Below are 12,337 nucleotides of genomic sequence, written 5' to 3' on the forward strand. Positions count from 1 at the left end.
CCCCTCCTGATCCCTCGATGGCACGCTGGCCATATAAAACCATTCTTCTTGCCATTGCTCTTCATTATTTCAATGAACTTGCCCTTTGGCCAATCGACGTTGTTGAGCTTGCTAGTCATAGTCCCTCCGCATTTTGTGAGTCAGGCCCATTGTTGTGTGGTTTGATGTATGCAGTCCAATGAGTGTTGAAGCACGCAGTGGATATCATTATTTTCTTGCTTCATAGATGATTTGAGTAGATACGAGTATATTTACTCGATGAATCACAAGTCTGAAATGTTAAAAATTTCAAGCAACTTCAGAGTCAAAATGAAGATCGTCGTGACAAGAGGATAAAATGTCTACGATGTGGTCGTGAAGGTGAATATATGAGCCACGAGGATATTTAAGGCAATGTGGAAATTGTTTCACAACTCATGCCACCTAGAACACCATAGTGTGATGGTGTGTCTGTACGTTGTAGCCATGTCCTATTGGATACAGTGCATACTATGATGTCTCTTACCGATTTACCACTATCATTCTGGGGTTATGCATTAGAGACAAACACATTCACTTTAAATAGGGCACGTTTGGCAAGAAACTTAAGTTATCACTTCTTAAAAGTTTGGGGCTGCAACGCTTATGTCAAAAGGCTTCAGCCTGATAAGCTCGAACCCAAAGTGGACAAATGTGTCTTCATAGGATACCCAAAGGAAACAGTTGGGTATACCTTCTATCTTAGATCCGAGGGCAAAGTGTTTTTTCTTAAGAGCGGATCCTTTCTCGAGAAAGAGTTTCTCTCGAAAGAATTGAGTGGGAGGATGGTGGAACTTGATGAGGTTATTGAACCATCACTTCAACCAGAGAGTAGCAGGGCGCAAGAAGATGTTCCTGTGGCGCCTACAACAGTTGAAGAGGAAGCTAATGATGGATATCATGAAGCCTCAGATCAAGTTACTACCGAACCTTGTAGGTCGACAAGGACACGTACTGCTCCTGAGTGGTACGATCATCCTGTCTTGAAGGTCATGTTGTTAGACAACAGTGAACCTACAAGCTATCGAGAAGCGATGGTGGGCCGGATTCCGACAAATGACCGAAGGCCATGAAATCCGAGATAGGGTCCATGTATGAAAACGAAGTGTGGATTTCAGAAGAAGTACTTGATGGTCGTAAGGCTATTAAGTACAAATGGATCTTTAAAAGGAAGACAAACGATGATGGTAAATGTCACCATTTAAAAAGCTTGATTTGTCGCAAAGAGGTTTCCGGCAAGTTCAAGGAGTTGACTACGATGAGGCTTTCTCACCCGTAGCGATGGTAAAGTCTGTTGGAATTATGCTATATTTTTCAATTATGAAATCTGGCAGATGGATGTGAAAAAGTTGTTTCCTTAACGGTTTTCTTGAGAAAAAGGTTGTATGTGATACAATCATAAGGTTTTGTCGATCCTAAGGATGCTAAAAGACATGCGAGATCCAGCGATCCATTTATGAACTGGTGGAAGCATATCGGGGTTGGAATAAACGCTTTGATGAGTGATCAAAGCTTTTGGTTTATACAGAGTTTATGAATAAACTTGTATTTACTACTTATCGTTCCTCTCTTGCTAGACCAACAAACTAGATTAAAAAAATAAAATAGGAAGGGGGGTGGCCTATTTTATTGGACCTAAAAGGAAGGGGGTCCGGAGGCCCATTGAGTTGGTGTGGAGGAGCAAAGAAAGAAAGGCCCATCTCATCTCTTCCTCAGCCGCTCTCCTCTCTTCCTCAGCCGCTCGCTCGGACGGAAAAAAGGTCTCGCCGTCGTCGTCGGTAGGTCACGCGGGTCCCCAAATCCAGCGAGCCATGGCCATGGCCAGCCTCGCCGCCCCTTCTCCGGCCTGCTGCTCCCTCCAGCTTCACCTCCTACGCCGCCCAGCCCTAGTCCTCCTCCGAATCCCTCTCCGCCTCCGCCTCAGCCTCCGCCTCAGAGCCCAAGCCGCACCCTCCCCTTCCCCCGAGCCGGAACCCGAAGCCGACGACTCCTTCGCCGGCTGGTCGGACAAACAACAAGACAACAAGGAGGATGCTGCTGCTGATTCTGATTCTCATTCGGGAGGAGGAGGAGGAGGTAGGTGGCATAATAATTTCTTTCTTTCTTTCTTTCTTTCTTTCTTTCTTTCGGACTTGAGATTGCATAGATAGATAGATAGATTGGACAAGATCCCCTTTTTTATATATATTATAATTATAATACTCTATCTATCTACAGTAGTAAGTAATTATCTAAGAGACAAACCTCATCCTATGCAAATGCAAATGCAGGGCTTGTTGGACCTGCCCTTGCTGGCCTTCTCTTCCTCGCCGGCATCACATTCGCAGCAATCTCCTTCACATCAACAAATAATAATGGTACGCTGCATACTTCTTCTTCTTCTTCTTACCTATGCTATGCTTATCACCATACGCACTGCTCCGCTTCAATTCTCATGGATAATGGAATCATACACTACAAGTACTCTCTCTCTCTCTCTCTCTCATTTCTATATATTGCTATACATGCAGCTCACTCTCTCTCATTTCTATATATTGCTATACATGCAGCATCAAAGGCACCTATTCAAACCTTGACCGCACACTCTCAGACGACGACACACAACTCTACCCAAGATGACACTCCAGAACAACAACACCAAGACCAAGACGATGCTGCTGCTACTCAGTCTCAGGTTTTGTCACCAGCCGACGATACCCCGGATGCCACTAGTGAGCCTACAACACCATCTTTGCCTAATAATCTACAAACAACCCAGATGCAAGCTGAAAATGACATGGAAATCAGCACCACCAGCGACCTAGATCCGACCACCGATAAATACATTGCTTCCAATGATGCCACTCCTGTGTCCGACTCAGCTGAATCTCTGCTCGCTGCTTATGACTCGTCCGGTAAACTTGGTGCTGCACAACCACACTCTGAGGACACAACTCCTCACCTACCAGAGGAGTTATTAGACTCTCAAGCCAGCTTGCCAGAAAACCAGGATACTTTAACTTCAGATATAATGGTGCTGGATTCAGGTGATGTTGTGCAACTATCCGACACACATTCACAAGATAACGAGCAGAATCCTCAACTTTCTACTCAAGATGGAGCTCCTGCATCCACTTTTCCGGATTATGTACCATATGACAGCACTGACCAGATGCTTCCATCGGGCTCAAATGACTTACCCACTGAAGATGCTAACCAAGGAAGGGTGAAACAAGCCTCAGCATCAGATCAGGATCAAGGACAAAATTACTTGGATAACCAAAATGACCTATTCAAATCTGCAGCGCACGGCAAATCTTTCTCTCCTGGAATTCCTGCTCCCTCTCTGCTCTCTGCAGCTTTACAGGTGCCTGCTGGCCAGATTGTGGTTCCAGCAGCAGTTGACCCAACCCAGGGAAATGCATTGGCCGCGCTGCAAGTTTTAAAGGTATTTTTTTTTATTATGTACTCAGCATCTCTTTGTTTTTCTCAGGAAAATCACTCATTATTTCACCCTCTCTATACTGGTCTGGATAAGGCTTCTTTGCAGATCTGTCATCACTAACTTACTTCTGCATTATATTGATAGTTCTGGAATTTTTTAGCTAAAGAAAAGCTCTATGTAGTCCTGAACCCTATATTATTTGCTTACTCAAGGTCTTGGTTGACTTCCATTTGTTTGTAGAAAACTTAACTACCCCGCTATATGTGTCTTGCAGAAATTGTTAGAACCTTCTGTAGGGAGAACCACAACCGCATTTGCATAACTTAAACTGGTAGAAAGACGGCTTACTGAGTTATATGGAATTATTTAGTCATACCCTTATTTTCTTTAAAGGTGATTGAACCTGGTGCTCTACCTGGTGACTTATGTACCCGACGCGAATACGCTCGATGGTTGGTAGTTGCAAGCAATTCTCTTTCAAGGTACATATATTTCTTTGATGCATCTTCACCTCCCATGTATTGCTGCATTCTGCTTCTGTTTTTGTTCCTCAAGAGTAAATCCCAAATCACATTTGTGTTTCTTTAAATGACCCCTCTTGCTAATTTACTTGAGTAATGTTGTATCATTGGCTTATATCATATTGCTATTTAGCTGTTGTAGCTCATCTTTTCTTGAATTTTCTGTGGATGTTGCCTGTTAAATTAAGAAGTAACAACATGAGTTGACAATTTTTGGCTGTAAATGTAATCTGGCTCCTTAAGTGATTCCTTGCATCTAACTAGCGTATTGACCTGGTTTGCAACCGCAGGAACACTTACTCGAAAGTTTATCCAGCCATGTACATCGAGAATGTGTCTGAACTTGCATTTGATGACGTCACAACTGAAGATCCTGATTTTCCATTTATACAAGGTGAGAAATAGAAATAGTGTTCAGAAAAAAAAAGTTACATCCTTACCCACATGATATCATGTTTATGCAAGCATGAGTAAATCAGTAAATCATCACTAGTAAATTTTGGCCTCATTTATGTAAATGTACCCTCAGGATTGGCAGAAGCAGGGCTAATTTCTAGCAAGCTGTCAAGATCTGATATGGACATTGATGAAAACGTCCAGAACAACCATTACTTTTTCTCCCCGGAGAGGTAATGATGGTCTTCTTCCACGCATTCACTTGACTTTCTGCGTGGTGTATGTGTGCGTGTGTTTGTTGTGTCCAGCTGCTAATCAGCTGTCCTTGTTGCAGTCCCTTGTCACGTCAAGACCTTGTGAGTTGGAAGATGGCTTTGGATAAAAGGCAATTACCTGAAGTTGACAAAAATGTGAGAATAAAAAAGTCAATATCATTTATAATTATTTGTCTTGAAACCGTCTGGTTATGCTGATATTAGTACTCTGCTCTGTGTCTGACCAGTCTTTGTACAAGACATCTGGCTACATAGACATTGATAAAATTGATGCAGCTGCATGGCCTGCTTTGGTGGCTGACTTGGGTGCTGGAGACCAGAGCATCACGGCTCTTGCATTCGGTAGTCTGTCTTTTTATAATTTTTCACTCACTTTTTGGCTGATGGACGATCACTAAAGCCCCATCTTCTTAAAGGTTTTACAAGACTTTTCCAGCCAGACAAACCTGTGACAAAAGGACAGGCTGCCCTAGCACTTTCAACTGGTGACTATGCTGAAGTGGTTATGGAGGAGCTTGCCCGTATCGAAGCAGATAAAATAGCTGAAGCAGCTGTGAACGCTCATGGAGCATTGGTCGCTGAGGTGGAGAAACAAATCAATGCAAGTTTTGAAAGGGAGCTTACAAGGGAAAAGGAAAAAATAGAGACCCTTGAAAAGCTGGCTGAAGAAGCTAGGGCTGAACTGGACAAGTTGAGAGCAGAAAGAGAGGAGGAAAAGAATGCTCTGCTTAGGGGCAGAGCTACTGTTGAATCCGAAATACAAGTTCTTTCAAAGTTGAGGTGTGAAGTAGAGGAGCAGCTGCAGAATGTGCTGAGCAAGAAGGTCGAGATCAACTTTGAGAAGAACAGGATTGAGAAACTTCAAAAGGAAATCGAGAATGAAAACCAGGCTGCTGTGCAACTTCAGTATGAGCTTGAAGTTGAAAGGAAGGCTTTGTCTATGGCCAGGTAATGTTTTTTTTGTGATACCTGAGACTTCTTCTGCATCAAATTACGTAGTATGTTATAGACATCCATGCTTTTTAAACTCTCCAAACTTGAAGGTTAGAAGTAGATACTGCAAAACTAGTTAGTGCACTGTTAAACATACTGCGTATATGTTATTCATGACACCCGTTTTAAATGGAATGCTCCTGCTTGTACCATGATTTCCATTCACACTGGTTGTATGAGTGAGTTACTTAATATGAGTACGTATGACTGCCACCACCATGTCTCCAAATTGATAAATACACGCATCTTCAACCAGGGCTTGGGCAGAGGATGAAGCAAAGAAGGCCAGGGAGCATGCTCGTGCCCTTGAGGAGGCCCGGAACCAGTGGGAGCGACAAGGGATCAAAGTTGTCGTTGACGCAGGGCTTGAGGAGGATGCATCGGCCGGAGTGACATGGGCTAATGCTGGCAAAGAACACCCAGTTGACGAGGCAATCAACCGGGCGGAGTCCCTGCTGGAGAAGCTCAAGTCGTTTGCTGGTGAGATGAAAGTCCGATCCAGCCATGCCCTGGAGAGAGTAATGCAGTATGTGAGGTCCTTGATCTCAAGCCTGAAGGAGGGAGCGGCGCAAGGGTGCACAGATCTTGGGGCTGCTGCAGCCTCAAAGGCAAAGAAGCTGTCATCAGAAGCGAAGGCGTTGGGTTCAAGCGTCGGGGACAAGTCGAAGAAGGTAGTGGAGGACTGCAAAGACGGCCTGGAGAAGTTTGTGCACAGATTCAAGACAGACTAGCTGCTGGTAGGGAGCTTTTCATGCCTTGTGTATCTGAGACCAGACAATTTATAGCCAGCCAAAGAGACAAGAAACCGGGGAATAAATTTTGTGGCAGCTTGTGCTACATTTTGCGTCATGTGATGTTGTAGAGTACATTACATTTTGGGTGTTGTTGTAAATGAATGAATGAATATAGTGAAGCAATAAGCTGGAAGCGACATAGCAGCAGATGAGGCCAATCTTTTACTTTCGTTTCAAAAAGAAAGAAAAAACGCATCTTGTGATTTGGATGGAACACACTGTTATATTTGGGAAAACATCACTACATAATACTCACTCCATCTCACAATACAACATCATTTTTCATCACTTTGAGGAGTCACATAATAGGTGAGAGGAGTGGCGACCTAGAGGTTGCGGGCCTATAGCTATGACCCGGATTTAGGGTTCGGCCATAGGAGTTGGATGTTGACCCCACATGTCATATGAGTTATTCTCATTTATTAAAAAAAAATACATATTACCCTACGTCTGTTTTCGGGTCTGTTTACGGGCTGGGTATCCACGGCTACCCATGCCCATGGGCAAAACCGTCATCCCTGTTATTGCCCGTTTACCTCTCTAGAGTAATGAAACATGAATTTTGTTGAGTAAATGCTGGAACTTGACATCACTTGAAACACTAGTATTGCTTACTCCATGTTGAAATGTATAAAAATGCAAACTAACAACAGCAAGGTGGTTTGGTTTTTGTACAGAAGATTTACAGCACAAACATGTTCTTGTTCCATGTTCTTTCACAACAATCCGGTAAATGTGTTCAGAGCTTGGATGGTGGTTTCAAGTGAGCATGAGCAGCAGACGACAGGCGTGCCTTCAATTTGAAGATGAGCTGATGGACTTCATCGAAATGAGGGTTGGTGGCCTTCTTCACATTCTCCATCCAAGCACGGACCTTCTCATGAGGTCCTAGAATTGTGTCACGTCTCTCATCACCGACAACCTGTGAGAAAATACTCTGAGAAACTTGGACTGTTGGCACGCACACGCATTGCCAGAGACAGAAATGCAGACACATACCTCCAGCTGCATTATCTCGCACACGAGGCTGAGGTCTGCGATCGATGGCTGGGGGTTGCCATTCAAGAATTTTGCATCGCCCTTGAGCCACACCGTTTCGATCGTTCCCAGTGATTTTGACAGCAACTTCTCGCCCTCTTTTGCGGTCTCAGGATTGGGTGTGAGACCGAGAGCAGGACCCAACGCGGTGTGCAGTACATAGGATGCTGCATATATAGTAGGTATGCAAAAAATTAAGATGAATCTCTTGTCTGGTGCAAGGATCAAAGGATGGCTAAATTATTTGGAAGCAAAATGGACATGATTGATCAGGTGCAATGTTGTTTGTGCTTTAGTTGGTTTTAGCATGTTTGAGCTGCAGTTTAGGAACGTTTCATGGTATATAAATGATAGGTCTAGAAATAAGGTTAGCACAAGTCTTGTTCATGTGTGCATTGCATTGAATTTCGAATAGGGGAAGGTAGGGATTGTTGACCTGCACCACGGCGCAGATTAGAGTGATGCCAATCCAAGACGGACTCGAGCTTAGCTCTGGTAAATAAGTCGGCTGGATACCTATACACGCAGAGGCACTAGTTATGTACGTATATATGTTGAAGGGCAATGAAACGAATATGAATCTGAATCTGAATCTGAGAAAAGCTTGTAGTACTAGTAGTTGTTGTTGTGAGCATACATACCAGTGGTCCGGGACTCCGGGGAAGACGGTGGCGAGATACCTCAGGATGGCATGGCTGTCACACATAGGAAATCAAAGAAGAGGATTGATTAATAAGGATGTAAAACTGTCAAGTGAGTGAGTGCAATTAACGACGATGAAATAGTGAAAAAGAGGGTACCTTTCGAATAGTTTGAATCTTCCATCGATGATTGCTGGGACCTGTCCCATCGGGTTGATCTCTGAACAAGAAAGGAAGAAAGATTCATTCATTCATTCAGAAATAAAGAAAGAAATAAAGAAAGAAAGAAAGTGACTGACTGTTGAATTCTTGGCGTCGGTGTTGTCCCTTTGCCAGATCCACTTTGACCTCCTCGAAATCGATCCGGTTGGCCTTGCACAAGATGATCACCGCGCGCGACGGCTGCGAAAGACGGTCCGCGTAAACCTTGAGCAGCGCCATCGTTTCCCGTTCCCGACCTACCTACAACCACAACCACAACAGGAGAAGAAGAGGAGAGGGAGCGAGAGGAGGAAGACGGCTGCGCAGGCAGAGATGAGAGCGTCCGTCAGATTCACTTCATCACTTCACACACGCAAAAAAAAAAAAAATCACACGCACGCAGTGACGTCAGTCAACAGCAACCGATTTTTTTTAAGAGACCGTCAACAGCAACAAAGCCTTTGTTACGATGAGACGTCGCAACGACATGCTAGTTGAAACACTTATGATGTTGGCCATGAGGCATGTGGCTTGCAAGAAGAGGGCGGACGCCAGCCTGCGATTCGTAGGATGTTTCGTCGCCTTGCGAATCATTAGATCTAACACAATTAATCGGTCAGACTTATTTTTCACTTTGCAACACATGTCTTGTTAACAAAACTTTAGAATTAGGTCACCCAATTTTGACCAGGTCAACAATCTTTCAATGAGTATTCTCATTTATTTCTTTAAATTCAGATGCTTCCTAATTTTGGAGCTCTCACATTTGATTGACATATACAACTTTGAATTCGGGTCTCATTTTGAAGGGATCAACTATTACTCAGATTAACCGACAACAACTAACCAATAAAAACATATCAACCCAGCACACCCTCTCACCACCTAAAGAAAAGTAGTTCCAACATATCCGCCCGTCAGATTCCCCTACCTTAACTTCACAAAAAAAGACAATATAAAAAAAGTCTAATTTTAAGTTATGGAGGGCGTACTAAACAAATAAAATATGAAAAAAATATTTCAACCCAGCAAGCACGATAAAATTTTAACGCGTCAGCAATGCCGCTTCAGCAGGCACTGTAAAATAGAGCACATGTCTCCAGCCAGCACAGAAACAACACATACAAGATGATCTCAAACATACAAGATGATCATCCACTTCATATTCGTCTTCATCAACTTCATTGGTTTGAGACCAATTGTTGAAGCCAACACCCATAGTCGGCATATATGCGTCATCATAAAAACTACAAAGTAATACAATAAAGAAAAACTAAATCAATCTACATATGTGCACATTTGTCAACAACAACAAAACAAACACAAAAATTATACCTTGTGAGCATTTCATCGAGCACTATGTGTGCATCGGTCGCCGGCGCAAAAATTTGCAAGGTTTCCGACGCTTCGGGCGGTGGAGGCGCGGCCGGCCTCACTCCTGCCTTCTTCTTCTTTACCGTTTTCCTCTTTTTTCGGGACGCCATCGTCGTCGTCGTGGTTCGTTTGGAGGCGAAGCTCTATGGCGCGGCCGACGGCAGCACGACGCCACCCTGTGCGCTCATCTGGGGCGACATGAAGAGCCCGCGCGCGAGGCCTGTGTTCGGAGCCGCAGCGGCGTCGACGGCGGGGACGTCAAGCCCGCCCTAGGGTTTACGGCGGCGACGGAGAGGTCACGCGTGTATGCGGGGGGGGGGGGTGTTAGGAGAATGTTGGAGCACCCGTCCATGGCTGGAGGTCGCCAACAACAACGTGGGGCCGGGCAAAAGCGGGCGCGGGCGGAGAGTTCAGCGACGGTTTCTCGCTTCGCGCACGATTTCTTTCTGTCGCGCACGCCCGAGAAAAACAACATGTGATGCCCTTCTATTCAGCGCACGGAGGGGGTTTTAGTACGCGCGTGATTTCGTGTGCGTGCTGGAGCTGTCGATTCGATTGCGTGTGTGCTAAATTTCTGTTTTTTCAGACGTACAACTTATTTAACGTCTTTGTTGGAGATGCTCGAAATGCATCATTAGCCGCACAACTCACAAGAGATGACTTGCCACACCAAGGTAAATAGAAAAAGGCGAATTATTTCTCCTTGCTAAACACCAGTGAAGCCACGACCTCCACCTCTTCTACTCGCCGCTCCGACGACGGGAAGGAGGGGTTAAATTGGGTTTCTTCTTCCGATATTCTCAACATCGCTTCAACTATTCTCACCAGCTATTCGAGATTCTAAGATCTGTTATTCTTTTGTGCCGTTGGTGGCTAACTTCTTCCGCAAGGGGCGTCAACATCTGGGAGCGGGGTTTGTGTCTGGGAATGGGCTTGAAGAAATTCAAGCCCATTCCAGTTCCTGACTTGGAGGACAATTTATTTTCTTCATTTCACACTATTGAATCTCATGAAGAACCAGAAGACACTTCAACTGGTCCAAGAAGGAAGCCTATCTCCAAGGATGCTCACGCCTCTACATCGACGAAGAAGTGAATTTGTTCAAGGACTTAGTCCTCAGATCTGTCCATTTTTCATCACTTGATGACAAAGGGGGGGGGATCTGAGCGTTAGTCTTCAAGCGAGATTTATTTTGGGGCTTATAAATTTTATTAAGTTACAAACTCTTGGCTCTTCTGAAGTTTTTGATGTAACGAGTTGTAACTTAAGGTCGATGGTGCTGTGACTCTTTTGAATGTTTTTCTTCGTATGCTTATTCCTCAAAGTCTATTAATGCAGGCATGCTGAAATTCGTCAGACACCATTTTTCATCATGCATTTTCAATTCCTCATATGATATGTCAAATGTATGCATGAATTACAAGATACAGGGGGAGATCTGCATGATATAAATCATCAATGTGCATCTGTTGTGCAAAGCAAATTCCTCAAAATATGCACATCTTCAGGGCGAGTTTTGTTGGAAATATGCCTTAGAGGCAATAATAAAATGGTTATTATCATATTTCCTTGTTCATGATAATCGTCTATTGTTCATGCTATAATTGTATTAACAGGAAACAGTAATACATGTGTGAATAAATAGATCACAATGTGTCCCTAGCAAGCCTCTAGTTGGCTAGCTTGTTAGTCAATAGATGATCATGGTTTCCTGGTCATGGGCATTAGATGTCATTGATAACGGGATCAAATCATTGGGAGAATGATGTGACGGACAAGACCCAATCCTAAGCGTAGCACTAGATCGTATTGTTCGTATGCTAAAGCTTTTCTAATGTCAAGTGTATTTTCCTTCGACCGTGAGATTGTGCAACTCCCGGATACCGTAGGAGTGCTTTGGGTGTATCAAACGTCACAACGTAACTGGGTTGGTACGAATCGAGATCGGGATTTGTCACTCCGTGTGACGGAGAGGTATCTCTGGGCCCACTCGGTAGAACATCATCATGAGCTCAATGTGACTAAGGAGTTAGTCACACGATGACGTGCGATGGAACGAGTAAAGAGACTTACCGGTAACGAGATTGAACAAGGTATAGGTATACCGACGGTCGAATCTCGGGCAAGTTCTATACCGACAGACAAAGGGAATTGTATACGTGATTGATTGAATCCTTGACATCGTGGTTCATCCGATGAGATCATCGTGGAGCAAGTGGGAGCCACCATGGGTATTGAGACCCCGCTGATGGTTATTGGCCAGAGAGGTGTCTCGGTCATGTCTATGTGTCTCCCGAACCCGTAGGGTCTACACACTTAAGGTTCGATGACGCTAGGGTTATAGGGAATTGTTATACGAGGTTATAGAAAGTTGTTCAGAGTCCCGGATGAGATCCGGACGTCACGAGGAGCTCTGGAATGGTCCGGAGGTAAAGATTGATATATAGGACGGATGGTTTCGGACACCGGAAATGTTTCGGGCGTCACCGGTAACGTACCGGGACCACCAGGACCATCGGAGGTGGCCCCGGGGGTCCACCGGAAGGGGGCAACGACCCTGGGAGGCTAGATGGGCCAAGTGCGAGAGGGAACCAGCCCCTAGGTGGGCTGGTGCGCCCCCCACACTCAGCCCAAGGCGCAGGAGGTGGAGAGGGGGGGGGAG

General features: G+C 44.6%; 2 protein-coding genes across 2 annotated transcripts; one reads left to right on the plus strand and one right to left on the minus strand.

Moving 5' to 3' along the window:
- Window positions 1-1,734: 1,734 nt before the first annotated feature.
- On the plus strand, window positions 1,735-6,568 carry LOC123395289. The gene is made up of 10 exons (XM_045090267.1): window positions 1,735-2,085; window positions 2,289-2,375; window positions 2,568-3,445; window positions 3,836-3,924; window positions 4,254-4,357; window positions 4,493-4,592; window positions 4,694-4,769; window positions 4,862-4,976; window positions 5,051-5,582; window positions 5,884-6,568. The coding sequence occupies exons 1-10, from the start codon at window positions 1,830-1,832 to the stop codon at window positions 6,356-6,358; spliced, it is 2,712 nt and encodes a 903-aa protein (XP_044946202.1). The 5' UTR covers window positions 1,735-1,829; the 3' UTR covers window positions 6,359-6,568.
- Window positions 6,569-7,010: 442 nt separating this feature from the next.
- LOC123395290 (glutathione S-transferase T1) lies at window positions 7,011-8,806 on the minus strand. The gene is made up of 6 exons (XM_045090268.1): window positions 8,400-8,806; window positions 8,260-8,320; window positions 8,101-8,154; window positions 7,896-7,975; window positions 7,421-7,626; window positions 7,011-7,343 (listed from the first exon to the last, which is right to left on the minus strand). The coding sequence occupies exons 1-6, from the start codon at window positions 8,539-8,541 to the stop codon at window positions 7,161-7,163; spliced, it is 726 nt and encodes a 241-aa protein (XP_044946203.1). The 5' UTR covers window positions 8,542-8,806; the 3' UTR covers window positions 7,011-7,160.
- Between the last annotated feature and the right edge of the window lie 3,531 nt (window positions 8,807-12,337).

The sequence above is a fragment of the Hordeum vulgare genome, chromosome 5H (genome assembly GCF_904849725.1).
Source record: "Hordeum vulgare subsp. vulgare chromosome 5H, MorexV3_pseudomolecules_assembly, whole genome shotgun sequence".
In the NCBI taxonomy this organism is placed as follows: domain Eukaryota; kingdom Viridiplantae; phylum Streptophyta; class Magnoliopsida; order Poales; family Poaceae; genus Hordeum; species Hordeum vulgare.